Here is a 26963-nt window from a genome sequence, read left to right as displayed (position 1 = left end):
CTGAGGCCTCCCCACTTCTCCGAGTCATGTCTGGGATGATATGACCAAAGGATCTCTGCGGGACGTTGCAGGGAGCCAGGATGCCCCTCATCACCAGCTCTCCCCCTCCCCCCGAACACTGCTTGGGAGCACTCCCTAACCTCACCCCCTATCCCCCTCGCTGTCCCTCCGCCGTGGGGCTTGGTGTAGGCGCTACGGAGAAGTCTGATGCTCTGACGCACAGAGCTCCTGCCTCTTGCCAGGGAATACCACTCACATGACCAAGGTTAAGGAGGGGAGGGAAGGGGCTTCCCCCACGTCCCTGCAGCCCTACTTCTAAATAGAAAGCACGGCAGAGCTGTTAAGGGAGTGGCGCTGGTACTGTTTGGGTTCAGCTCTGCCATTTATTAACTGCCACCAGAAAGGCAGGCTACTAACCCTCTTTTTTTTTTTTTTTGCGGTACACGGGCCTCTCACTGTTGTGGCCTCTCCCATTGCGGAGCACAGGCTCCGGACGCACGGGCTCAGCGGCCATGGCTCACGGGCCCAGCCGCTCCACGGCATGTGGGATCTTCCCGGACCGGGGCACAAACCCATGTCCCCTGCATCGGCAGGCGGACCCTCAACCACTGCGCCACCAGGGAAGCCCTACTAACCCTCTTAATGCCTCAGTTTAGCTACCTGTTAAATGATGGTAAGAGTAGAACCATCTCCTGGGACTGACTGTGAGGACTCATGCAACACTGAGCTGGCATACAGACGCTTAGCAAATGAAGCTGTTATTATTATTATTAAATGCAAAGTTTAGAACTTCAAAAGTGAACTCCAAAAAGGAAACGGTAGGAATCAGCAGAGTGCCACCCTACAACTTCCCATCCCATGGCCTTCAGTTCTGCCTGTCAGCCAAGGCCGTTCCCACTGGCAGCAGCAGCCCATGCTCTGCCCTGAAGGAGGCTAGCGGCAAATCACCTCTGACGGTGACAGCCCCTCACTCCTGGGCAGCTGCCACTCAGACACGCAGCAGCCAGGCAGGAGACCCCCAGAGCCTGGCTCTCCCATACCTGGGCTTGCCCTGGGGACAGGGGAGTGCACAGGGGGACCCCAGTGTTGTCACACACAGCTGGCAGGATTCTGTGCAAATCTCCCACGCACAGCATAGACCTCCTTCCCTGAAGGTCCGCTTCCGCGTGGGTGGGTGGGTGGAGAGGGCAGAGGCGTGGTAGGCTGAAGTGGCCCAGGGTCCCTCTTTAACTCAGCAAGGAAGGAAACTTACCTGAAGAGTGATGGGACAAAAGAGGACCGGTTTGGCTTCGCATCAACTGTGTCATTGCTTGCTGAGTCCCCAGCCCCCTGCTCCTCAATATGGTCTTGACTGTCTGCCATCTGGAAGGAAAAAAACCAACCAGAAAATTGGTACCCAGTGGCATCACTGGCCTCATGATATTTTTAAATAACACTCATTCAGTGACATAGCTTTTAATTAAGCCTGGAGATGACCAGTACTGCCTATTTGGGCTCCAGGGCTGCTGCACCAACAATTCATTCAAAGGCTCCAGCGCCAGCCCCATTTCAGGCCTCATTCCAGAGACGGGATACACAGTGGCAAAGAAAGCAAAGTCCCTGCCCCTCTGGGAGCTTCTGATCCAGCATTCAGGATTTTGTCAAATGTTCACTGCTTATGAGAAACTGTGGAAGGTTCGTCAAAGTCTGTAACAAGAAGAAACTCCCCCTAAATTCTTGACAGGTTATAAGATGCTCATCCTTTGCCCGACATCACTCAAACCCAGTTAAAAAACAGCAACGACCTGGAGTATAAAGTTCTCTTTCTGCTTCAGATGGTTTTACATGGTTCTACCAGAGTAGATTTCCATCAAATTATTTTCCTCCTCAAGAATTTTCACGAGATCCCTACGATCTAAAAGTTCAAATCTTAAACTGAACTCATTGGATCTTAGGGTCTTCATTATCTAGTACTGGAGTCGATGACAGACGATGGCCCACCACCTGTTTTATTGTTTGTTTGGTTTTTCTTTGAGTTTTACTTGTTCTTCCTTTTTCTAATTTTATAAGGTTGAAGCTGAATTTACTGATTTGTGATCTTACTTCTTTCCTACATACAGGTGTTCAGTGCTAAACATTTCAGTCTAAGTACTCACCACCTGTTTTTGTAAATAAAGTTGGAACATAGCCACGCCCCTTCATTTACATGCTGTCTGTGGCTACTTTCCCACCACAACCGGAGTCGAGTGATTGTGACAGAGATCATGCGGCCTAAAAAGCCCCAAATATTTACTACCTGGCCTTTTACAAAAAAGGTTTGCCAAGCCCTGATCTAGGATAACTACCAGCCAGTAGGATCCCCGACTCACCTTCTACTTCCCTTACTTTAAGTAGTAAAAATAGCAATAATAAGAAGAGAAACTCACACTTATTATTTGCTGTGCTAATTGTTTCATAAGCATTACCTTATTTAACACTCCCCCAAATGCTGTTAGATCAGCCCTATGATCACTGCCTTTTGACAGATGAGAAAGCTGCAGTTAGAAGAGGTTAGTAACTAGTCCCAGGCTAAGTAACTAGTAAACTAGACTTGGATCAGAAGCCGGCAAACAGGCACTCAGAACCCACTCCTCACCACCACACCATTCAGCCTCCCAGCCTCCTAGCATCCTTGGGCCCACTATGCTCATTTCAGGGTCCATCAGGGCTTCTGGTTCTCCCTTTCTGGTAGTCACCACCCAAATGTTTGCTGGACAGGCCATCTTTGCCCAGCTGGCTAGTTCTCAATCTTCAGAATTCAGTTTAATGGCACCTTTGCAGGAGGTCCTCCTGGATTACACCTACCTCACCAACTCCCTCCCTTCCCCCAGTCCCTCTACAGCCCTTCTATTGATCTTGTTTACTTGCACTCTACTTACTGCTTGGTTCAGACACGACAATATAAGTTCATTATGGCAGAGGCCCCTGGCACACAAAAAGTATTTGCTAGATCCGGCTTCCCTGGTGGCACAGTGGTTAAGAATCTGCCTGCCAATGCAGGGGACAGGGGTTCGAGCCCTGGTCCGGGAAGATCCCACATGCCATGGAGCAACTATGCCGGTGCACCACAACTACTGAGCCTGCACTCTAGAGCCCGTGAGCCACAACTACTGAGCCCGCGTGCCACATCTATTGAAGCCTGTGCGCCTAGAGCCTGTGCTCTGCAGCAAGAGAAGCCACTGCAATGAGGAGCCCACGCACTGCAAGGAAGAGCAGCCCCCACTCGCCGCAACTAGAGAAAAGCCCACGCGCAGCAACGAAGACCCAACACAGCCAAAAGTAAAAATAAATAAAATAAATTTATTTAAAAAAAGTATTTGCTAGATAAATATTAATTGAGTGGGAAGCTGGAAGAAACAAATGCACTGAGGGAAGAGAATTAGCTAAGTGACACAGCTGGTCAGAAGCAGAGCCTTGAGTCGTTTCTCCTAAACCAAGTTCTGTGTCCTTTCCCGTAAAGGGACTGGCCTTCAGTAACAAAGGGAAACCTGTCCAGACTCTAATTCCTGCCGATCTCAGTCTCTGAGCAATCGCACAGTGGGCCAGGTTGGCAGCTGCAGGTCTGTGTTCCTGTCAGGCTCACCCAGGGATGTTTTCACACCGCTGGAAAACAAGATGGCATCTATCTCACAGAACCCCCGTGCCCCAGAGCACAAGCAATGACTTTTGGAGGTGGGCGGAAGGAATCCAACTGGGGGGGAGGTATCCAAGATGGCAAAATGCCAACCTTGTGTCCTTGAGCCCCGAGAGGCATTATCATGTCACCTTGCAGCTTGTTTAGGGGTGAGCTGGGCAGTGAGGGGAGAAGTGAGAGGAAGGGCGAATCCTGTAACCGGATCTTTACAAAGACAATGAGAAGTCCGATGGCTATCTTGTTCCTCAACACATCGTGAACCCCCCATCATAGCCACCAACCTGTTTCCAGTTGTGAGGCAGTAAGATTTTTCTGATTAGGACCCAAAATGTTTCTTGAACACAGAGATAAGCCATCCCCAGAGGAGATGAGTGTAAGTCCGGGCATGCAGAAAACACTCAGTCATTTTTATTTCATTTCCTTTGTACAGACTTAGTTACTTTTCAATGTGGATCATTATTAGCAAAGCACAGACGTATTTTCAAAATTAACAAGTTAACGTTATACAAAATCCACCAGAAAAAGACACTAAATTCGACATGTGGTGTTGAAGCCTTGAGTCTTTTGCTAAGGCTAATCTTAAAGACTGAATCTAGGAAGTATGATGATATAACAATGTGACCATTATATATAGATATAATTTCCTGGAAGTCCAAGGCACCAGGTGTGTGCTAGGAGCCGGGGATACACCTGACCTGGTCCTGCCTTGTTGAGAGACAGGCACTGATAAACAGCACAAATGTTGACGGACAACCGTGATCAGTGCCATGAGGATGAACAACTTGTGGCCACAGTAGGGGACCTGACCTAGCCCCAGAGGAATTAGGGAGGGTTCTCAGGGGAGGAAATGTTTGACCTGAGGTCTGAGAAGGGGAAGCAGTGAGGGTGGAACTGAGGGAGGCACAGGGAACTGCATGCCCGTTAAACACCTGACATGCTCCATTGACGGAGAGGCTCAGTTTGAATCCCGCGTCCCCCCCAGATTTTTGGAGGGAGCTTTGGACTTAGCGGCAGGCTGATTTCTATGGCTCAGTGGTAGGAGGATCTCCAGAACTTTCTCTGCAAAAACTAGGCCAGAAGGGTCTTCTGTGTGAAACCTACAGCATCTTTCTGGGTTGGTGCTGTTTACCGACCAGGAGGGCAGCAAGAGTCCCTTCTAACAAGTTGCCAGAGTGTGCGTCTAGAACGAGGCAGTGCTAGGGCTTTACTCTTAAATTTGTAAGGCTAAACGCTCAGTGACTTCCTTATTCCTATGAGACTGGGCTTAATTTCTGGGTGAAATCACGTTCACCCAGAATGAGGGTGGTGACCGAGTGGGGAGCCTGGTCTCGGTCACATCATATCAGTCAAGCCAAGACTTGGTGTTGACCTTTTATTTCCGCTTATCTTCACAGCCCAAGACAATCCAGGCCTATCTCAGTCTGCTATACTTGTAGAGGGCATGCCTGGCGTTATTTTCTTGCATTCGTCCCCTCTGTAACGCTCAGGATGCAAAGAGCAGTCAGCCATTCAAGGGAATATTGCTTATTCAATTGTTTCAATTGTTAAAAACATCTATCTTCTCTTTAAATAAATGAATATATAATACACATGAAGCATTAACCGTGTCAGGCACTCTCTGTAAGCACTCTGCTAATTATTATTATTACTATGATCCACTAGGACTCTTATTTGTAGATTATCTTAATCATCCTTTTATAGTTCCAGTTATAGAAAAGTGCCAGGTACATGGCAGGCACTCAAAATTTCTTGATAAATGTCACAACTGAAATGTACTTAAAAATTTTTAATCCTTCAGGGCCCCGAATCAATTGTTGATATGGGACAGACCACAGAACCAAAGGGACCTAGGAGGGAGGCTGAGAACCCAGTTATGGTGAACCACAGACCAGGGGTTTAAATCAGTGCCTCCACCCATTAGCCATGGGACCTTGAACAAAGTACTCAACCTCTCCAAGCCTGAGTTTCCTCATCTGTAAAATGGGAGAATGGTGACGCCTAAGTCACACATGGCTATGAGGATGCATGGGACAGCGCATGTAAAATGCTAAGCATGGTGTCTAAATGTTCACTAAGTATTCCCTGTTATCACCACTGTCCACAGAACTCAAGACTAAGACGACATTCAACTGTCAACCCTCGTTGTTATTTTAAAATCACATTAATATTTTAAACAGCTTTTGTGGAGACTGAAAAAAAAGTTCCTCTAGTGTTATTTCTATACATGCTTAATAGGCGACTGGTACAGATCTGGTAGGAAATCAGTTCCCAGCTACGGTCTGAATTTCATTGCAGCTGCTTCCCCTGAAAAGTGACATAATACAACTTGTGCCTCACTCTTGCCCCAACGAAGACAATCTTCCTAAAAGGCTCAAAGAGAAGCAGCCCAGGGGACCTCCCCCGCTCACCTCCAGCACCTGGAGGGGGAGGGGGCTCTGCTGGGCAATGAAGTACTCCACCTGATGCTCACAGCACTGCTAAGAGGCTGTATTTGCAGAAGAAACTTCAGTTTTCTCAGAGAGGTTAAGTAACCTGCCCAAGGCCACAGAGCTAAGAGGAAGCAGAAATGGATTATGAACCTAGGCGGTGACTGGCTACCTGGGATGAAGGTCAGGCCATAGACCCTAAAGGAGGAAATAGCCTGTAAGTAAACTAAGGTTAGGGCCACGTCCTCGGCCAGCCCAGGAGTTCAAGGGAAAAGGCTGCGAATGACTCAGAATCACCCACATATAATTTTACTTCCCCCCAAAAAGCGAAGTTGAATACAACGGTGAAAGGCGGCAGCCTGAGTCCTGCCTTCTTCCGCTTCCTGAAGGAATCTTCAAGAGCCGTGCACAAGGGTACCTGAACAAAGATGACAGCGGCTTACGGGTAGCCTGCTAAGCCCTGACAGATGCACTGCTATGCACCACAATCACCTCATTCCATCGTCGCGGCAACCGTCAGCCCGGGCCCACCACTATCCCCATTTCACAGACAAGCACAGAGAGGGCCAAGGCCCCACAGCTGACGGGCAAGGACGCTGGGACTGGAACCCTGGGCTGTCAACACGGGAGACCCCGCAGTTAGGCAGGCGAGAGAACGAACCCCTCCCGCCCTCCTAAATCCACCCCTCCTTCTTTTCCAAATCCCGAATAGTACCGGGTGTTCCAAGCCCGGGGACCAGAAGGGAAGGGAGGACAAGCTGAACAAAGCAGGCGATGCTGGGGGTGGCGGAGAGCCTTCTTCCCCTAAGTTGAGCGCCGGCCGTCGGGGCAGCTTAGCCCGAAGGGACCGGGCCCCCACCGACCGTGCTCGGTGGGAAGGGAGGAAGGAGGCGGGGGAAGGCAGGGCAGGAGGGCGGCGGCGGGCGGAAGAGGCGCCAGCGGAGGCGGGGGCCAAAGTTACCGTTCCCCCGGCGATCGGGAGGCTAGAGCTGGCTGCCGTCTCCGTCCCTCCGCCGAGAGTCTGCGGCCGCTCGAACGAAAGCGAAAGTAAAAGCCCCTATGCGGCCAGGGGAGGAGTCGCCCGGGGCTGGAAACGGACCCGGCAGGCGGGGCTGCGGACACCGCCTCCGGCTCGGGACCCCGCGCTCCGTAAAGTTGGCGGCGCGCAGGACCACCAGCCCGCCGCGCGCCCCTTCGGGGAGAGCGCGCCCAGCCCAGACGGCCAACTGTCGCGCGCGCCATCGCCGGAGGGCGCCCTCAGCAAAGCTGGCCGCGGGCACCGGAGACCGTGCTGGGCAAAGTTTGCAGAGGTCTAAGACCGCTCTCCGAGTGACCCGGAAAGCGCGCTCCGCAAACCCGCCGCACGCGGCCTCCTCATCCAGGCGACCAGGCGAACTGAAGAGCGCGCCCAGCCGACTTCGCGGCTCTGGACGATGGGGCGCTCGTCGGAGCCCCCAGCTCCTGCCCTCCCGCTGCTGCCCGGGTCTACACCTGGGCTTCGGCCTCCACACCAGCTCCAGGACCCAGTTCCCAAGGCCCGAAGGCGCCTCCCCCGCCAGACCCTGACCCCAGTTTGCGAGGGTTGCGCCCCTCGGGGGACTGGGCGCCCACATCTGCAAGAGCTACCGTCGCCCAGGGGCCCGCGCTGGGAGCCGCCGTGGTCTCCCGCCTTCCAGAACTTGCTTCGAGTCCCAGGTGTGCCTTTCTCAGCCTTGGGCAGCAGGACGCTAACTCCGTTTTCTGCAGAGCGCGTCCCCAGTGCCTAACACGGCCTGCTGGCCTGGATGTAGCGCCAGAATCATTCATGGACTATTTATTGAGTGCCCCCATGTGTCAGCCGCTGGGTACGTGGCCGTGCCTTGGTCTAATGTGGGAGAGTCAGTGTAGTCCCCCCAGCACCACTTCACCCCGGCGTCTCCCACATCTGCAACACCCACGCACCCTCCCACATTTGTCCTTTTTCAACCTTCGGCCTCCAACTGAGGCCTCCAAGGCCTTGCTCTGCGAGACTCCTCAGGGGACCAGCTAATGAACACAGTCGCACTGAGGTGTAAATAGCTGAGGAGAAATTACAGTTTTATTCACACCAGAGATGTTGGCTGTGAAACTGTCAATGCCTTGAGTGAAAGGAGTGAACCTTCGTGGTGTGACATCGGGCAAGAACCACATCTTGTCTTTTATTTGCTCTCCTCTGGGACTGAGACTTCAATATTGTCCGTAAAATCTCACCAGGTAAGGACACTTTCTTGGTTTAAGAAAGACTGGTCCCAGGCAAGGGTAAGGGAGTAATTATAATTTATTAACTTCTGCCAGAATACTGAATTCCTGAATATTTTAAACAAGCAGTTACACAATTTCCACTATGGCTGCCCTATAGGCTGACCTTTTGTGCCACTCCCACCCCCCAATTCGTATGTTGAAACTTAATCCCTAAAGTGATGGCATTAGGAGGTAAGGCCTTTGGGAGGTGCTTAAATCTTGAGGGTGGAGCCCTGGTGAATGGGATTAGTGCCTTTGTAAAGGAGGCCAGACAGAGCTCCCTGGCCTTTTCCACCGCAGAGAGAAATTGCAGTCTGCAACCCAAAGAGGGCTTTGACTAGAACCCAGGCATGCTGGCACCCTGATCTTGGCCTTCTAGCCTCCAGAACTGTGAAGAATAGATTTCTGTTGTTTATAAGCTACTCAGTCTGTGGTATTTTGTCACAGCAGCCAAAACAGACTAAGACAGGCTGCACTACTCTCTTTAATACCCATATTTGTGGGACTTCCCTGGTAGTGCAGTGGTTAAGAATCTGCCTGCCAATGCAGGGGACAGGGGTTCGAGCCCTGGTCCAGGAAGATCCCACATGCCACGGAGCAACTAAGCCCTACTGAAGCCTGTGAGCCTAGAGCCCGTGCTCTGCAACAAGAGAAGCCACTGCAATGAGAAGCCCGTGCACCGCAACAAAGACTCAATACAGCCGTAGATAAATTTTAAAAATAATAAACTTACGCTTAAAAAAATACCCATATTTGCAAAATATCAGGCAAACTAAATTATTTTAGACACAAAGATAATTTACTTTTTGAAGGAATTCAATTGTGAATCATGGGAGAAATGAAAAATCCTATGAGTAAGGCAAATAAATTACTCTTTAATTTATCTGATTTATAAAATTGTTTTTGCAAGTTATTCCTGAAATATGATGAAACGGTGTTAGATGTGGAGGAGCCTTAACAACTAATCCCTCTGCTCATATTATAGATAAAGAATCTGAGGCACAGAGAGGTTGCCAACATCACAAGCTTTCTAGTGGCAGAACCAGGATCAGGTTGCCTAGAAAAATAATGAATTTTTCATCCACAAGAAGGTTCTACCATAAATTATATCACGCAATTGTTAAAATGTGTTGCACACAGGATTTCATTGCTGGCTCAGGTAGAAAGACGGTTTGAAGGAAAGCTTTCCTTTTTCAGTTCTGTAGTGTAGACTGGCATGGGAACTCCCAATGTATTGCTCCGAGGCTGGATTATCACTGTACCAACACATAAAATCACAGATATGTGAAAGGGAAGAAACAATTTTGAACTTTCCCTCTATAATAATTGTACTGACCCTTTAGACCCAAATGATATTCTCTTCTAATTGTATTTCCTGTGTTTCTCCAGCCTTGGCCCATATCATTGTTTTCTGCTTCCTTTCCAAACTCACATGAGTAGAGCATAAGTCTTCCTCTTCACCCTAGAAAAAGAGACCAAGAGATCCAGTGTCCGGTGGCTTCTTTGGGAAAGGACCCTCGTGTTGACTCTCCCCCCTCCGTTTCCTGCCTTCTTACTTCTCTCCCTGGGACCATACTTCTGAATAAAGTCCTTGCACATAAGCCTTTGCCCCAGGTTCTGTTTTTTGGGTAACCCAGGCTAACACACATTGTCTGAACCGATGCCGGGGGGCAGAAGAGCATGTGTGCTCATTGGCTGAGGCTTGGAGGACCTCATGTAATCACTGTGACAAGGGGGAGGGGCTGTACTGGATGTGAGAGGGGTCAGCTGGGCACAGGGAAGACCATCCACAAGGTCTATCAAGCAGATGAGGGCTGTGTGTCTCTTGCCAGCAACAAGGGTTCATTTTAGGTCCTTAAACTGTCCCATTTCCAGTTCTACGGGGTTGTTTTTCCTCATTATTTCTGATACATAATAAGTGCCTTTTAAAAGCAGAAGTGATGGTAGGAGTCAAATTTAACATCTTTCATTTGGGCCATCCTTGTTTTCACAAGGGTGACTGAGAACTTGTAGCAGCGATGCAATCACAACCTTAGAGGAGTGTTAGTTTTTTTCTTTAAAGGAAATCTGGCTGCGATTCCTCATCCCTCCGGATGGGGGCAGAGTTCTTTCTCTGTGATTACTGGGGCTTCCAGCCCAGGTCCAGGTAAGGCTGGAGAAATCCCACACAGAGCAAAACGTGTGGGGAACCTATAGGTCTTAGTTCTTTGCCTTTGCTCTTCCCCTTTGTTCAGGCTGCCTTGTATCACATTTCAGCCTGGGAGTCTTCCTGGGTCTAGAGCCCCTACGTAGAGCCTCCTTCCCCTGCTGAGAATGCAGCGCTATGCCCACTCTCCATCTGTGGGGGAATTCACACTGCACCCTCTCAGTGTCATGGCAACGCTGCTCTTCTTCACTCGCTCTGTGGCCTCCTCCCCCTGGTTCTCCCAACACAACACAAAAGCACCACCGATTTCTCTCTGCCCTACCTGGGGTCCCTACAGCAGAGTTTCCTCAGAGCCTTTTCTTTGGGCCACAGATCACTAATTGGTAGCCTGCCATCTAAGTACTGCCCATGTTTCTGTTTTATTGTTTTATTCCCAGTGTTTTACAAAAGAGAGAATTTCAGGTGCAGATGCAGATATCTTTTCTGGAAAAATCATAATATTTGGCAATGCCGGGTACTGATTGCCTCATGACAGATTGCTGGCACGGAGTGGTTCAGATGGGACATGTGACCTATGGCTTCACCTCTGTCCCCTGTAGGTATTTTGGTGTGAGTATTAAGTTGATTTCTTTGATTTGATAAATACTTGTTGAGCCCCTTTTCCATATCAGACCTTGTTCTAGGCACTGGGGATACAGAAAGGACAATAAGGACCAAGGCTCCTATTTTGATGGAACTCATGTTTTCATGGAGGAGACGGATAATTATTAAAAGTAGATATAGTGGGCTTCCCTGGTGGCGCAGTGGTTGAGAGTCCGCCTGCCGATGCAGGGGACACGGGTTCGTGCCCCGGTCCGGGAAGATCCCACATGCCGCGGAGCGGCTGGGCCCGTGAGCCATGGCTGCTGAGCCTGCGCGTCCGGAGCCTGTGCTCCACAACGGGAGAGGCCACAACAGTGAGAGGCCCGCGTACCGCAAAAAAAAAAAAAAAAAAAAAGTAGATATAGTAAGATTTAAGGGGTCAGGTGGTGGTAACCGCTGTGAAGAGCATAAAGCAGGGGGAGGGTCATAGAAGGCAGTGAGCTGAGGGGGGGGGAACAGGTGTGATGCGGTCTTTTGTAAGCTGTTTCTGGAAGGCCTGTTTTAAGTGACATTTAGGTAGACCCCTGAAGGCAGTGAGGGGCTTCACAAAGCCAAGAAGAGAGCTTGTCTTCAAGCTGCTCCCTTTCAAGCCTGGGAGGCAAGGACTTCTTGGAACGGTCCAGGATAGCATACAGAAGCCGGCACTCAAAGAGTTCTCATCTGTTCTTAGTTTTGCATTCTTGCAGAAGCTACACACGAATTGATATCTAACAAGTTTGCCGTCCTACTCTTATAAACATCTTTATTTATTTTTTTAAGTTTTATTGAATTATAGTTGATTTACAATGTTCTGTTAATTTCTGCTGTACAGCAAAGTGACTCAGTTACACATATATATACATATATATTTTTCATATTCTTTTCTTTTATGGTTTGTCCAGGATATTGAATATAGTTCCCTGTGCTATACAGTAGGACCTTGTTTATCCATCCTATATATAATAGTTTGCCTCTGCTAATCCCCAACTTCCAGTCTTTTCCACTCCTACCCCCCTTCCCCTTGGCAACCACAAGTCTGTTCTCTATGTCTGAGTCTTTTTTTGTTTCATAGATATGTTCATTTGTGTTGTATTTTAGATTCCACATATAAGTGATATCATATGGTATTTATCTTTGTCTTATTTCACTTAGTATGATCATCTCTAGGTCCATCCATGTTGCTGCAAACGGCATTATTTCTTTTTTATGGCTGAGTAATATTAAACATTTTTAATAGACAAGGCTAAATTTCAGATATGGCATTTACCCTCCTGTGGAGTGAGTCAATCCTGTTTTATTTTCTTTTGCGGGGGGAGCTGGACTTTCCGCCTTACTCACAGGCCTCACAGAGCAAGCTTTCTCATTTGGTCATTGGATGAGGGTGTGGTGTATGCCTTCGAGTTCTTTTCTTGGATTATGATCACAGTTAGTGTTAAACTACTACATGCTGCCTGATCGTACACGAGGACTTGGTCATCCACTTAGACGTGATGCTGTTGTGAGTTCACTTTTCTATTTAGGGAAGCGTGTCAGCTGGGAATACCTCCACCTTATTTCCCAGACGCATGCGTGCTGAGCGAGTTGCCAAAATAGCCCTTTGAGTAAGTGGCAGCTTTAAAAACCATCCAGCTGCTGACTTCAAACTAGAAGGTCAGCAGAGGAAAGTGGAAGTTGGATTCTGAACGGTCAGGGTGCCCACAGAAATTTACTAGGGGTCGGGATCTTGGAGACTTGAACAACTAGACTGGGGCTTCTCCTTGGATTTCTTACTTGTTACCTATCTTTGTCTTCTCTCTTCGGACTTCAAGATGAATGTGCAGGCTTGCTCCAGGTGTGGGTACGGAGTATACCCTGCTGAGAAGATCAGCTGTCTAGACCAGGTCAGTAGACTTTTCTTGGCCTTTGGGAATCATAACAAACATGAGAAATTTATCTTCTCACATATGGACATGTGGGCTTTTTTAAACCACCAAAATAAGACGCTTTCCCCACCTTTCTTCACTTCTACCCATTTCTAGCTACATCTCCTGTATTGCCTCAAATTTTTAAAATTCATTTATGTATCGTAGCCATGTGTGTGTGTGTTTTATCACCATTTTATCACTAAAGCTCATTTTTTTTTACCCTGAAATATATTAAGAATCCTGAGTCTGAAAAAAAAAGGTAATTTTGCTAAATCTTTTCTGTTTGATTTCTAGATATGGCACAAAGCATGTTTTCACTGTGAAATTTGCAAGATGATGCTATCGGTTAATAACTTTGTGAGTCACCAGAAAAAGCCATACTGTCATGCGTAAGTGTTTGACGCCTCTTCCCACCACCTCTTGAGTTGTGTTTATCTTTTTTTTAACAAGCAGCCAACTGGAGTTTCAAATCACACACTCCAGGGTTAAATCCAAGAAATGCCTTCTCAAAAGTCTTTACTTCCATACAAACTTCCATACAATCATTACAGAGACTTAAGACGGGATTTTATGCAATGGACAGAAAGTTGAAAATTTCAGATTTCTTATAAGTAAAAGATCAAATCTATCCACTACAACCTCATGTCAAATTATTAAATATTGTGCAGAACAGTGAATGTTCTGTTCATTCATGAATATGCATGAAGCTTTAAAACGTTTTCTTTTAAATAATTTCAGAATCCTTTTCTATTCCTTCAGAAAGTTTTTAAGTGATCATTTCCAGTTAAATTTGGTCTTTAAGTTAAATGGGTTGAATTTATTTGATTAGCCTTTGTTTTCTTTAAGACGCATTGCCTGGAAAATCTTGAATTTAATTATTAGGCTTTATATTTTTGATTTAAAAAATGACTCCGCCTTTAAGAATAGTCAGTCATCTTGGATAAAGCACAGTTCTAATTTTGGCTTATATCTACTTTTTGTAGCCATAACCCCAAGAACAACACTTTTACAAGTGTCTGTCACACTCCATTAAATCTAAATGTGAGGAAATCTCCAGAGGCCATTTGTGGGGTAAGTTACTTAATTTTGAATTTCAAAATAGCCTTTAAAGAAGATTTCTTAGCTCAGGCACCTGTTAGGATTTTAAGTGTCTCTGCCTAGATGTGAACCTGCCCATTTTCTCCACATATACAAGCAAAGTATATTTAAGTAACAAATATTGCTATTTGCCCTACCACAACATAGAGGCCAGTACACAGGATAATCTAGCTTGAATATCTGAGATCCTTGAATCTATTTTAATCTCTCTGTGTCTGCCAGCTCTGGACACCTTGATGCAATAGGCTGTGCATACACTAGGTGCTTAATACATAAAACAAAGTTTATATAGTTGGAAAGTATTACAAAAGCCTTTCCTTTCTGTCCCCATGATATTTTGGTACAGACATTGAAACCTCTAGTTCCGTACTCTTAAATCTCTCCGAATTCAGTAGTGTTTCAGTTTCTTTGCAGTGTTTAAGATCTCTTTCCCTATGGGTAGTGGTAGGTCAAAGATATTTCTATTTGGAACTGATGTTTGGATAGACCAGGAGGCCATATTGATAAACCAACCCCTTTTGAAAAAACAACAGTAGAGTTTTGTCAAATAACTGTTGATTAAATGCTTGCATTTATTAAAATGATGAATCATTTCACTTCCCTCCCCCATGCTCCACAACAAGTTGTTTTTTGGGATGGACCTAGCAGCTTTCTAAAATTAGAAAGTGACACAGGAGGTGGAAGGCTCTCTAGTAATCTGCCTTCCTCATGTTACCTCACCTCATCCTGACTCTCCGGCCTGCCCAGGCCGTGTCCTCCTCAAGAAAATGGTTTAGATTGAGCTCGTCATTACCATGTGGCTCTCTACACAGACCGCCAAGTAGCTTATTTCACGAAATGCTTTGCACCAACTGTGAGTTTATTATTTTTACAAGCTTATATAGTATTTACTGTACAGTCAGTTCATTTAATACATTACAATCCAATAAAGTAAATACTATTATTATCCCATTCTACTGGTGAGGAAACTGAGGCTCAGAGAGTTGTTCATATATCATTGATTTCTAAGGGTTAACAAGCCTTAAGAATTCACAAGCCTAGATTACTGAGAAGGCGAATTCTTTTAGGATTTTGCTTTCATCTCTGTTTGTTTGGTTTTTGTTGTTGTTTGTTTTCATCTCTTTTAGTCTAAGGGCAACTACACAAAATTACAATCAATACTGCATTTAGCTCTCAGTTCGATAGAGTGCCAGCACTCTTTGAGGCCCGTTATCTGTGTGATCTCACTTTTTCTTCACAAGAACCCTCTGTAATATTATCATATTACGGTGGGGGAGGCTGAGGCTCAGAGAGATTAAGTAACTTGCCCAGTTTTACCCGGCTAGTCCAGATCTTTCTCACTCTGGGACCTGTATCCTAAACTGCTCCATTGGTCTACTCCCATGTACCTAGGGGGCGGCAAACTCTCTAGGAGGAAAAAAAAAAGCACTTATTTATGTTTACAAACATCCAGATATTTCTGCAGTTCTGGGGCCAGAGTTTGACAGATTGAACACAAGGAGACGTACTTATACATCAGAGTACTATTTGTATTTATTACAAAAAGATCCATAATATCTGTATCTTTCATCCTATGCGAGGTGTCAGCTGGCATGGCCCCCTTATGCTCTTACAGCAGGTCACACAGTATTTACCTTTTTTTGATGTGGTAGTGGATTCACTTTCTTTTTTTTTTTTTGTGGTACATGCGCCTCCCACCGTTGTGGCCTCTCCCGTCGTGGAGCAACAGGCTCCGGATGCGCAGGCCCAGCAGCCATGGCTCACGGGCCCAGCCGCTCCGCGGCACATGGGATTCTCCTGGACCGGGGCACGGACCCGTGTCCCCCGCATCGGCAGGCGGACCCCCAACCACTGCGCCACCAGGGAAGCCCAGTATTTACCTTTTTTTGAGGTGATAGTGGATTCACTTTCTTTTAACTTGTATGACAGGCCCAACCTGGAGCAAGATCATTGCTGGTTCTGTTTCCAGCCACAGACAGTGATGTGAGCTTCTCAGGAAGCCTGTGTGTGTGTATTTGTTCACATCTATGTAAACATATGTGTATGTGTATAAAAATGTATGTGTGCATGTGGGGAGTGTATGTATGTATGAATATGTGTACACGTGTATACTTATGTGTGTACATGGTGCATACGCATGTGTGTATGTGTATGTACATGTGTATACATATCTGTGTGCACATCTGTGCAGGTGTGTGGTGTGTGTGTTATCTGTGTGTGGTGGATGTGTGTTTACATGCATGTGTGTACATGCATATGTGTGTGCATGCGTATGTGTGCATGTGTGTACACGCATGTGTGTGGGTGTGTACATGCATATGGGTGTGTACATGCATATGTGTGTGTGTGTGTACTGAACAATTGACTTCTGAGACCCCTTTCTCCTCCTTTCCCACCAGGGAAAACATCTAATGGACAACAATGTCTGTTCTAGGCCCCAGATTTTTTTTTTAATAAATTTATTTATTTGTTTATTTTTGGCCGTGTCGGGTCTTGTTGCTACACACGGGTTTTCTCTAGTTGCAGCGAGCAGGGGCTACTCTTCATTGCAGTGCGAGGGCTTCTCATTGCGGTGGCTCCTCTTGTTGCGGAGCACGGGCTCTAGGCGCAAGGGCTTCAGTAGTTGTGGCACATGGGCTTAGTTGCTCCACGGCATGTGGGATCTTCCCAGACCAGGGCTCAAACCCATGTTGCCTGCATTGGCAGGCAGATTCTTAACCACTGCACCACCAGGGAAGTCCCCAAGGCCCCAGATCTTATAACCATTCTAGGGAGTGTGGTGGATTACTTTCTTACTCCTTTTTCTTCTCTGAGAGACTTTGCCAATTGAATAAAAAACAGATTCATGGTGCACATGCTAAAATTAAAAAAAGGAAAGAAAGGGATGCTTCAGTAATGGTGATGAAGGAGAAAAGTAAAGATTTTAAGTTGGCATTTGAAGCAGGTTGACATTTTTCTGTTTTTAAAATGTCATTCTTTAAAAAGTAAATGAATAAATAAATATTTACCAAGACAAAATTTCCTGTTTGGTAGGTGTGAATGGAACTTTTAGCAAAATAGAGCATCTGGGTTCCCTTCTATTTGGAGAATGCACTTCAGCCCTTAATGCTTCCTTACCCCACTATTAACATTTATGGCTTTTTCTCTCTTCCTGCTTCCTCTGAATAATCACGAGTCCTGTGAAAGGTCTCTGGGGAGGCAGGCACGGCCCCCACACCGCCACCCCCCGCCCCATGATGGATTTGTCCTGTGAGACGGGGCAGCAAATACGGCTTCCTGTTTATTTTGGTCATGTGATTCTGATTCCGTAAGTCAATGGCTCTCAAGGAGGGCAGTTTTGCCCCCCAGGTGATGTCTGGGGACTTTTTTGGGGGTCAGAACTGGGAAGTTAGGAATACTGTTGGCATCTGGTGGATAGAGACCACCTATCCTGCTCAGCGTAGTGCCGTGCACTAGACAGTCCCCCCAACAAATAACGAAATGGCCCCAAATATCAGTGGAGCTGCCAACAAGAAACTTTGCCTTGAGTCTGTGTAATGTTTGTGGTAGTTTCTCAAAATCCAAGGGAAAAAACATGTTAAGATCTCTCAGTTTATCTATTTTAAAGTATACATATTAGTGCAGCATTAAGCAAGTCCAGACAAAGTGCCCTTGACAGGGAACTAGAATTCCTGGATTGTGAACCTGGCTCTGCTAAATCATTGAATGTTTTCAATAAGTTCATTTCTCTTCTCTGAGCTTCTTTCCTCACCTGTAAAATTAATGACTTAAACTTCAACTTGTTAAAGTTGCAGGTTTCTGGGCCCCATCTTGGATCTCATACATTATAATATCTGGATTTGGACTTAAGACCTGATTTTTTTCTTTTGTTGTTAGCTCCTTTTATGTTCTCCTCAAGAAATCTTTGCCTATTCCAAAGCCATGAAGATATTGTTAGATGTCAGTTCTCCTCAAATTGATCTACACATCCAATGCAATCCCAGCCAAAATCCTGGTGTTTTTCATAGAAATTGACAAACTGATTCTAAAATTGATATGTACATACCATGATTCTAGAATGGCCAAGAAGTCTTGAAGAACAAAATCAATGGACTTAGGTTACCAGATTTCTAGACTTACTATAAAAGTAGTAGTAATTAACTCAGCATAGTATTGGTGTAAAATAGACAGACAGACCAGTAGAAAACAATACAACATCCAGAAATAGAGCTGCACATATGTGGTCACTTGAGTTACAACAAAGGCACCACTGCATTTCAATGTAGCAAGAATGATCTTTAAATAAATGGTACTGGAGTGATTGGACACTTGCATCGAAAAAAATGAACCTTGATATCTACCTCATACATAAAAATCAACTCAAGGTGTGTTATAGATCAAGATGTGAAAGGTGAAATTATAAAGCAGAGGAGAACAGCTACATGAATTTGGGGAGCCAGTATTTAACAAGTTCCCTGGGTGTTGCACAGGCTAAAGTTAAGAACAACTGCTCGAATGTCTAGTGTTTTCTAAGCTGAGCACTTGGTGTTGTGTGATTAGCTCATAGAGATGTTGCCTTTTTTAATTGCACTGCTAAATAGAGCTTTGCACACAGCAGGTGCTTTCTGTGTGCCCTTTGGCTGGTGGTACAGATGAAGCTGTGGTGACATTGACAGCTGTGGCTTGTAGTGCAGTTAAGATGCTTTGCAGTTGCGACTTAGGATCCCCGCCCCAGTTTAGCTGTATATTATTTGTTTCCTTTCTCTTTTCTGATGGAAACATTACAGATAATATCTTCATTGTGCAGATCGACGACCAAGACGATGGCAAACGGTTTAAATCGTTTTTTCACTGGGACATGAAATCCAAGGATGGGGCGGCTGCACCTAACAGGCAACCATTGGTGGATGAGGTGAAGGAAGAGTTATAAATGGGTTTGGAAACAGAGAAAAGAATGACACACTATGCAAATGAAATGTATTATCGGTATTACTTCTAGAGGGCATTGGTTACACTTTCTTTTATCCAGTTTGTAATTCCAGCTGTCTGCAGAAGACCCAGCATCACCTCAGCCAGATCTGCTCCAGTCCAAGCTCACTGACTTCTCCCTTCCAACCACTGTGTTTCTGTCACTGGGATCAGCCACCAGGCTGGAAGCCAAGGCTGCCCTTTCTTCTTCTGACCCTTCACTCAGCTCCACCCCTTCCCTCCCATTTCACTGTCCCAGCTCTGAGCCCCTGCCTGGACCTTTGTGAGCACCTTCCCTCTCCTGGGTTTGCCCCTCTCCAGCCTGTCGTATGACATTGGTCACACACATCTTCCTGCTTGTCTCTGGTTTACTCTTCCCATCACCTGAGAATTTGTGGTCATTCTCTATTGACAGCGTCATCATTTCAAAATTCCCCAACCATTTGTTTTTAATGATCCACATAAAACAGTCCAGACAGTGCAAAGCTAACCCTTTGTCCACTATCTCCAATCCCAGTTCCTTCTGTAGAGGTACCCATTGTTGTCAGTCTTGTGGGTATCCTTCCAGACTCTCTCTCCTCATTTACAAATTAATATCTATATAATTTATTTTTTAGTTACTTACATTTATATATGACTACTGCCACTGACTGAAGGACCTTTAATGAGTTATTTAACCATTCTTTTCTTTGGCTTTAAGTTCAATTTTTAAGTGAACTTCAAAGAGTTCCTGATTCACAGGACTATTGTAAAAATTAAAAGAGTATATAAACGTAAGGATCTTAGAACACTGGTTGGCACAACAAATGTCAGCTAGTATTTCTTATGGAAAATTATAGATGTATGTTTCTATTGAAATGTATAATTTTGTTTTTCCATGAAACAATACGCATTGTTTTACAACTTGCATTTTTCGCTCAACAAATACCCTGGAGATGTTTGTATGTCAGCAACCTTTTAAGCTGTTGTAGATGGATAGATCATGGGTGGAATCATTAAGAGAGGATGTATCATGCTTTCTTATTGATGGGCAGGGTTATTCCCATTTTTTTTCTGTTACGAATTTGCAGTGAACACCTTTGTGCAAGACCCCTTTTGGACACAGTGAGAGTTTCTCTAGAATAGATAATGGAAAATGAGGTTGCTAGATCAAGAGTCTGTGCCTTTTTAATTTTAGTAGACAAACTGTCAAATTTCTGTCTGTACATTAAAATGGCTGTACATTTTATATTCCCACAGGCAGAGTATGAGAATACCCGTTTCCCACAGACTCACCAACACTTGGTATTACCAGATAAAAGTTTTAACAACCTGTATATTGTTGTTTGAATTTAAACTTCCCCGATTGGGAGTGTAGTTGAGCATATTTTCACATGTGAATTATCTGTCTTTCCAGATCGCCAAAAGATGGTCTGTGCAACTTGCCCCACCTCCAGCCCACTTGTTTCCTCATCCTTACTCCCAATTCCAATCAAACTCACCTCCTCATGGTCTTTCACATGAAGCCTATCACTGCCTTCATGCTTTTATTCATGGCAGTCCCCACTCCGATAATTTATTCAACATATATGTATTTAGTATTATATGCCAGGCATAGTTCCAGGCTACTGGAATACATCAGTGCACAAAACAGATAAAAGTCCCTGCCTTCATGGAACTGACCTCCTAGAGTAGATGTTTTTCTTTTTCCCTTTGCATCATCTGTTAACTGACCTTAGCCCTGGAGGACCAGCTCAAATTCCTGTCCCAAACAGGGGCCATCATATACAGATTGCTTTTTCAAAACTCTCACTATGTTTTATCTTCAATACAGTACGTTTAATCACAGAAATGTTCTCTAATAGCTCATTGTTTCATATGTTAGTGTTTTTTTTTTTTTTTTTTTTTTTTTTATTTTGCGGTACGCGGGCCTCTCACTGTTGTGGCCTCTCCCCTTGCGGAGCACAGGCTCCGGACACACAGGCTCAGCGGCCATGGCTCACGGGCCCAGCCGCTCCGCGGCATGTGGGATCTTCCCAGACTGGGGCACGAACCCGTGTCCCCTGCATCGGCAGGCGGACTCTCAACCACTGCGCCACCAGGGAAGCCCCCATATGTTAGTTTTATCTCCATAGATAGGTCACAAGTATCTTAAAAGAGAAACTTTGATTTCTTCTTCTTCCTTTTTTGATTTTCTTTTCCCAGTGTTAACTGCCTAATCTAATGCTTGGCACGCGACAGGCAGCAGGTTTCTGAAGCTTGGCTGGATAGTGCTGATTAGTCTTAGGAGGCCTGTCCACAGCAGCTCCCCGCCGCCCATCTTGGTGCAATAATGAGCAAAGAAATGTTAAGTTACATTTGGAACTCTTCTATGATATAAGTGAATCTCAGAAAGCTTGGTTATTTAGGATATTAGGTTATTTTCTAGTTTGAAAAAAAATGAACATTCTGGTTAGGTGAGACCTACCACAAAGCAAGAGGAGTTTATAGTTTTTAGAGAATGTCTACTTGTTCTATCTTATGTTGACAATGTATGTCAATGTATGTATGTTGCCGGGAGGGTGGAGTAGGTAGGGGGATCTTACCAGGCAAATGTGTGGGGTGTGTGTTTGTATACATTTGTGTTTTTCCTCTATAGAGAGCCTATTGGACTGGATATGGGGAAGGGAATGCTTGGTGCGCAGGAGCTCTGCCAGATGCTGAAGTCGTAAGGATGGCTAAGGCTCAGAAGTCACTGGGTGAGGTAAGGGCCCTGGAAAGTTACTTTAGCAATTAGTTTGAATATTCCTTTATTTTAAGATTGTGGTAGACAGAATACTGGCCCTCCCCGAAAGATTCCCATGTCCTAATCCCTGGAACCTGCGTATATGCTACTTTGCCTGGCCAAAGGGATGTTACAGATATGATTATGGTAAGGATTTTTCTTGTTTATTGAAGGATAGTTGATTCACAATGTTGTGTTAGTTTCTGACGTACAGCAAAGTGATTCAGTTATACATATACATACGTTTATATGTATATATATATTCTTTTTCAGATTCTTTTCCATTATAATTTATTACAAGATATTGAATATAGTTCCCTGTGCTATACAGTAGGACCTTGTTGTTTATCTATTTTATATATTACTATATATATCTGCTAAACCCAAACTCCTAATTAAGGTAAGGATAGGAAGATTATCCTAGATTATTAGGGTGGACCAAATGTAACAAGAGTCCTTATAAGGAGGGAGGCAGGAGGGTCAGAGTCAGAGAAAAGATGATGTGACAACAGAAGCAGAGGTCAAAAGTGTTTGGGGCCATAAGCCAAGGAACGCGGGCAGCCTCCAGAAGCTGGAAAAGGCAAAGAAATGGATTCTCCACAAGAGCCTCCAAAAGGAATCAGCCCTGATGCCCTGTTTTAGGTTTCTGACCTGTAGCACCATAAGAGAGATCTTAGTAGGTCTGCATCGTAGAAAAGGCAATTTTAGCCCAGATTATGGAAATCCTTAGTGATGTGCGCACAGTACCCTCTAGTCCTCTCCATACACCCAGGGCACCTGCCCTTTGAAGAAACCACTCTGGAAAATATTGCTAGTCTTTAGTAACTTTTCTTTAGCAAATGGAAAGAAGACAACAGAAACACAATTGCTAAGGTGGAAAACAGACCATCAGAGATACTCAAAAGTTAGGAGCAGAAAAGAGCAGACGTTTCACTCCCAGTGCTGTAGAACTGTCTCTAGTACCAGAAAGTCTTCTGCATGATAATTGCTGCATTATCATACAAGTCTTTGAGTTAAAGGGCATCCCTTGGGTTGTGCCAGGTTCCACATAGTTTAATATAAACATTGAAGGAGAAACCCTTTGACCTGGGAAATATGCTTTCTTCAGCCTTGAAGGTGTTGTTTAAATCACCAAGTGAATAACATTTTCAAATTTATTCCAGGTGACTGAAATATTTTCCAAGTATCTTATACATCCAATTGCATTGGTTCTGATGATGCTTGCTATTGCAGTTTTGTTCGTTCTCATTGGATTTCATATTGGTTCTCATGCTGACATTGGTCTGACCAGCAGGAGTACACAGAAGACCATGAGGAACAGCGGGGCAAGGGCAGCTTTCCAGCCATGATCACACCTGCTCATCAAAGGGCCAAGATAGCCAACCAGCTGGCCAGCCAAGTGAGTGTCTTAGTGCTTATTCCCATTGATTACGCTAATGTTTGTCATTAGTGCACCCCTGGGATTGATTCAGATAAAATCCAAAAGGAGGGTGCTTTGGAGCAGTAGGTACCCTTAGTGTGATATTATGGAGAAAACTACGTTCTTATCTTTTCCCTATCATTCACTCTCTGTGCCTTGTTTGGGCCACATCTATCACATGGAGAGAAGACCATGTAGCTCACCACAAGACTGGACCAAATAATTTCTTGTGGTGGTGTTAGCATTAAGGACACTGATTTTTATTAAGTGGATGGTGGAACCTCCTGAAGAGTAGCACAACTTGCTGGTTAAGAGCTCAGATTTTAGAGCTGGAATGTTGGGATTTGAACCCTGGCTTTCTCACTTAGTACCTGTGGGACCATGAGCCAATTACTTAACCTTTCTGTTCCTCAGCTGCTCTTTAGTAAAATGGGGAAAATCATAGTCTTGCCTTATGTGATTGTTATGGAGATGAATGAATATTTGTTAACGTTTAGAAGTTCCTGGCACTCTCTTGGACTTAACACATGAGCATTGATGCTTTTTGGAGAGGAGCCCGTAGAACAAACCAGAAAGACTTGCCATATGTTTGCGTTGAGTGTTGCCCGATGGTGTAGCTTCAGGACAGCCGCAAGGAGAGGTCCTACAAAGGCTGTTGGGTGTGACCTTGACTCTATGCTGTCCCCTCACCAGGTGGAGTACAAGAGAGGGCATGACGAACACATCTCCAAGTTCAGCACAGTGGTGGATACCCCCGAGCTTCTCCGGGCCAAGACGGCAGGACAGCTTCAAAGTGATGTAAGAAATGATGGAGGCCAGATGTAGTGATTCTCGTTTAAGGTTCCCCATTCTTTCCTTACGTGGAGGAAGAGGCAGGGAGAATGCAGGCGGCATCTCAATCCTGTACGGGGGCCAGGAAGAACTTTCTAAGGTCAAGGATGGTCGGGTCAGATTTGGCAGCCAGCACAGACCTTGCAAAAACTTTTCCTTAGAGAGAAAAGTTTACACGGTATTAGTAACAAACCAGGTATATCTGATTAATCTTAAAGAAGTCTCTCCTTGTCACTGCAAATTGTAGGAGATCACTTCCGAAGAATTTCTTCCCTTTGCCTTTTCATAGCCCAGTTGCTCCACGGCATACTAAGACTGGAAACTTAGTATTGCTCTGAGTGGGAAGTTTAAGCACTTCCCACTTGAATCCAGGTTCAGCTTAACAAGTGGCTTCCACTTGACTTGGGTTGAGAAGCCTTTCATCTCCCAGACTTGACTGGCGGCTCCTTGAGGGCAGAAGCCTTCTTGCGCTGCCTGACCTCACCCCCGGTACACAGCAGGTGCTCACAAGTATGTGTCGAATTCGACATTGAGCATCTCCATGTATCAGGCAGCGAGCTGGGTATTGGGAATAAAATGGTAAATGAGATACACAGGGTCCATCAAGCTCTAAGCCAACTACATTGTGTAAGAGCTGGGACGGGAGACGTGCAGGGCGCTATGGGAGCCCTGAGCAGGGCTTCTCAGTCAGATTGCCTGGGAGATGGTGGGATGGTGGCACGTGATTCAAAATTTGTTTTCCTTTTCCAGGTGAGATACACAGAGGACTATAAACAACAGATAGGGAAAGGCAGTTTTCCTGCTATGACCACGCCTGCTTATCAGATAGCCAGAAGAGCCAATGAGCTTGCAAGTGATGTAAGTGTCCAGGGCAATGTTTGCATGGGAGGGAAGGAAGCAGAAATTTACCTGGGTCTGGCGAGTCCAACTTCCTGTCTCCTTGTCTCCATTTTTTTTTGCACCGTGGATACAGGAAGTCGCTTTCCTACATAGTTTTCAGTCAGTTTTACCAAGACAATGACCAGGCACTTTTATGTCTAAGACACATTCCCTAGATCCAAGCAGAACAAGAACATTCCACAAGACGTTCATTTTTACTGTTCTGACCCCTGTGCGTAAGAGGCTAAATTTATCCTTCCCCTTCAAATAGGTGAGGTACCATCAACAATATCAAGGAGAAACGAAGGGAATGGCTGGTCCAGTGGCTGGAGCTGAGGGCACATTGACAAAGGAATATGTGGACCAGTATGGCCAGGTATGTGATAAAATGACATCCTGCGAGACCCTTTTCGATGGTCATTTCTCAGTTTGGCAGCCCTCTAGCCTGTGACACAACCTATGACCATTTAATCAGGGGTTGGGCTGTGATTTTTCTTTGCCCTATTTATGGAAGGTGGAATTTCCAAGCCTGAAAGTAGCAAACAAACAATTACACAGGGCTCAACTTGACTTGCTTAGGAAAACAGATTCTAAGCACTTTTTCTTTCCTTTTTTAAAAATAAAGGACCTATATCAAAATGGTGGGCTTGCCAGGAATAAAGCATCCTCATCTATTCATTGAAGAAAAGTCCCAAGGACTACGACTGGCTGTGTTTAGCCTGTCACTGCATAGGCACAAAAGGGATCAAAATGCATGTCTTGAAAAATATTGAGCACTTCACTGAGTAGCAGCATTCATTTTCTTAGAAAATGAATTTCTTGTCTAGGTTGCTAAATAAAGCAGTATGCCAGAGAAAGTAACCCTTTTTCTCAATTTCACTTCTTTTTTTTTTTTTTTTTTTTTTTTTTTTGCGGTACGCGGGCCTCTCACTGCTGTAGCCTCTCCCGTTACGGAGCACAGGCTCAGCGGCCATGGCCCACGGGCCCAGCCGCTCCACGACATAGGGGTTCTTCCCGGACTGGGGAATGAACCCGTGTCCCCTGCATCGGCAGGCGGACTCTCAACCACTGTGCCACCAGGGAAGCCCTCAATTTCACTTCTTAAATGAGCTACATCTTGGCAGGATGTAAGAAGGTTGAGTGACAATTGCAGCTAATTTTATTTGCACGTCCCTCTGATTTTCTGGTACTAGACAGGTGTTGTAAGGGAAAAAGGGAACATTATTTTTTCATGGTTGTAAGTAAACAACGTTGGAAGACCAAGCGTGTGACCGGAAGGGTGCATTCGGTGGGCTTGGGTGATATTTCTTTCTTAATTTGACAGTTGTTTAAATTTTTTTGGCACTGGGTAGACTTTACAACCTATGTGACATTCAATATACATAATTTATAAAAGGAAATAAATAACTTATTTCTCTTCTTCAGAAAACCAAGTTGCTTATATTGGGGATATATTCATGTGAAACTTAAAATGCATGTGAAGATAGGTTTTGACCCTTTTGCAAATGTCTATCTGAGCAAAAATGTTTGGTTTTGAATTTAAAAGGCCATTTTATTAAATTTCATGATACGTCAGTTAAATGGTCTCTCAGTGCTTAAAACTCAATGAAAATACGTTTTTATTCGTTTCATGTTATAAATATGTTGTTTAGAATGCTCAGGACAACTTTTAAAAGTCAGTTTAAAAAATATTTGGCTTCCATATTTAGCAAGAAGTATTTTGTTCTAAATTTGGACTATCCTATCTGCCACTAGTTGTAACACACGCATATAATTTCATGTGTGTATCTAGACCTGTCTATACACAGTGATGAAATGTAACTTCATAGTATCATAGTGGAACCTTGATTATTACGACATTTTGATTGAAGTTTCCAATCATGATAATAACAAATACAAGGATCAAAGTGGGTGTCATTCGATCGCACTGCCAGCAGCTGTCAGTCGAGAGGACTCCATATCCTGTGGCATTTCACTGTGATTTACTGTGACTCACCAGGGAGCGAGTAGGAGGGAGTGATAGAGAAGCAGGCGGAC

The 26963-nt window shown here is 45.1% G+C and overlaps 2 protein-coding genes across 9 annotated transcripts in view; one reads left to right on the top strand and one right to left on the bottom strand.

Moving 5' to 3' along the window:
- The window catches only part of CASP7 (caspase 7), a 30212-nt gene extending 23096 nt beyond the window's left edge, over positions 1 to 7116 (bottom strand). Inside the window, exons 1-2 of the mRNA XM_004265822.3 lie at positions 7040 to 7116; positions 1253 to 1362 (exon numbers count right to left, since the gene is read on the bottom strand). Coding sequence (XP_004265870.1) covers positions 1253 to 1362 — 110 coding nt within the window. The 5' untranslated portion in view covers positions 7040 to 7116. The remainder of the gene's footprint in view (positions 1 to 1252; positions 1363 to 7039) is intronic.
- A 1175-nt stretch (positions 7117 to 8291) lies between these two features.
- LOC101287605 (nebulin-related-anchoring protein) overlaps positions 8292 to 26963 on the top strand; it is a 74619-nt gene continuing 55947 nt past the window's right edge. For 2 of the 8 annotated variants that reach the window (XM_049697030.1, XM_049697027.1), the window contains exons 1-10: positions 12708 to 12789; positions 12913 to 12984; positions 13303 to 13397; positions 13992 to 14079; positions 18893 to 18997; positions 21671 to 21775; positions 23088 to 23195; positions 23910 to 24014; positions 24798 to 24905; positions 25198 to 25302. In XM_049697030.1, coding sequence (XP_049552987.1) covers positions 12913 to 12984; positions 13303 to 13397; positions 13992 to 14079; positions 18893 to 18997; positions 21671 to 21775; positions 23088 to 23195; positions 23910 to 24014; positions 24798 to 24905; positions 25198 to 25302 — 891 coding nt within the window. In that variant the 5' untranslated portion in view covers positions 12708 to 12789. Of the gene's footprint in view, positions 8311 to 12706; positions 12985 to 13302; positions 13398 to 13991; positions 14080 to 18892; positions 18998 to 21670; positions 21776 to 23087; positions 23196 to 23909; positions 24015 to 24797; positions 24906 to 25197; positions 25303 to 26963 lie in introns of those variants that run through there. The other 6 variants (XM_049697028.1, XM_049697034.1, XM_049697031.1 and 3 more) reach the window with 6 other exon arrangements.

The sequence above is a fragment of the Orcinus orca genome, chromosome 14 (assembly GCF_937001465.1).
Source record: "Orcinus orca chromosome 14, mOrcOrc1.1, whole genome shotgun sequence".
NCBI classification, from domain to species: domain Eukaryota; kingdom Metazoa; phylum Chordata; class Mammalia; order Artiodactyla; family Delphinidae; genus Orcinus; species Orcinus orca.
The sequence above is the reverse complement of the archived record's forward strand: the minus strand, read 5'-3'. Positions and strand labels throughout refer to the sequence as shown.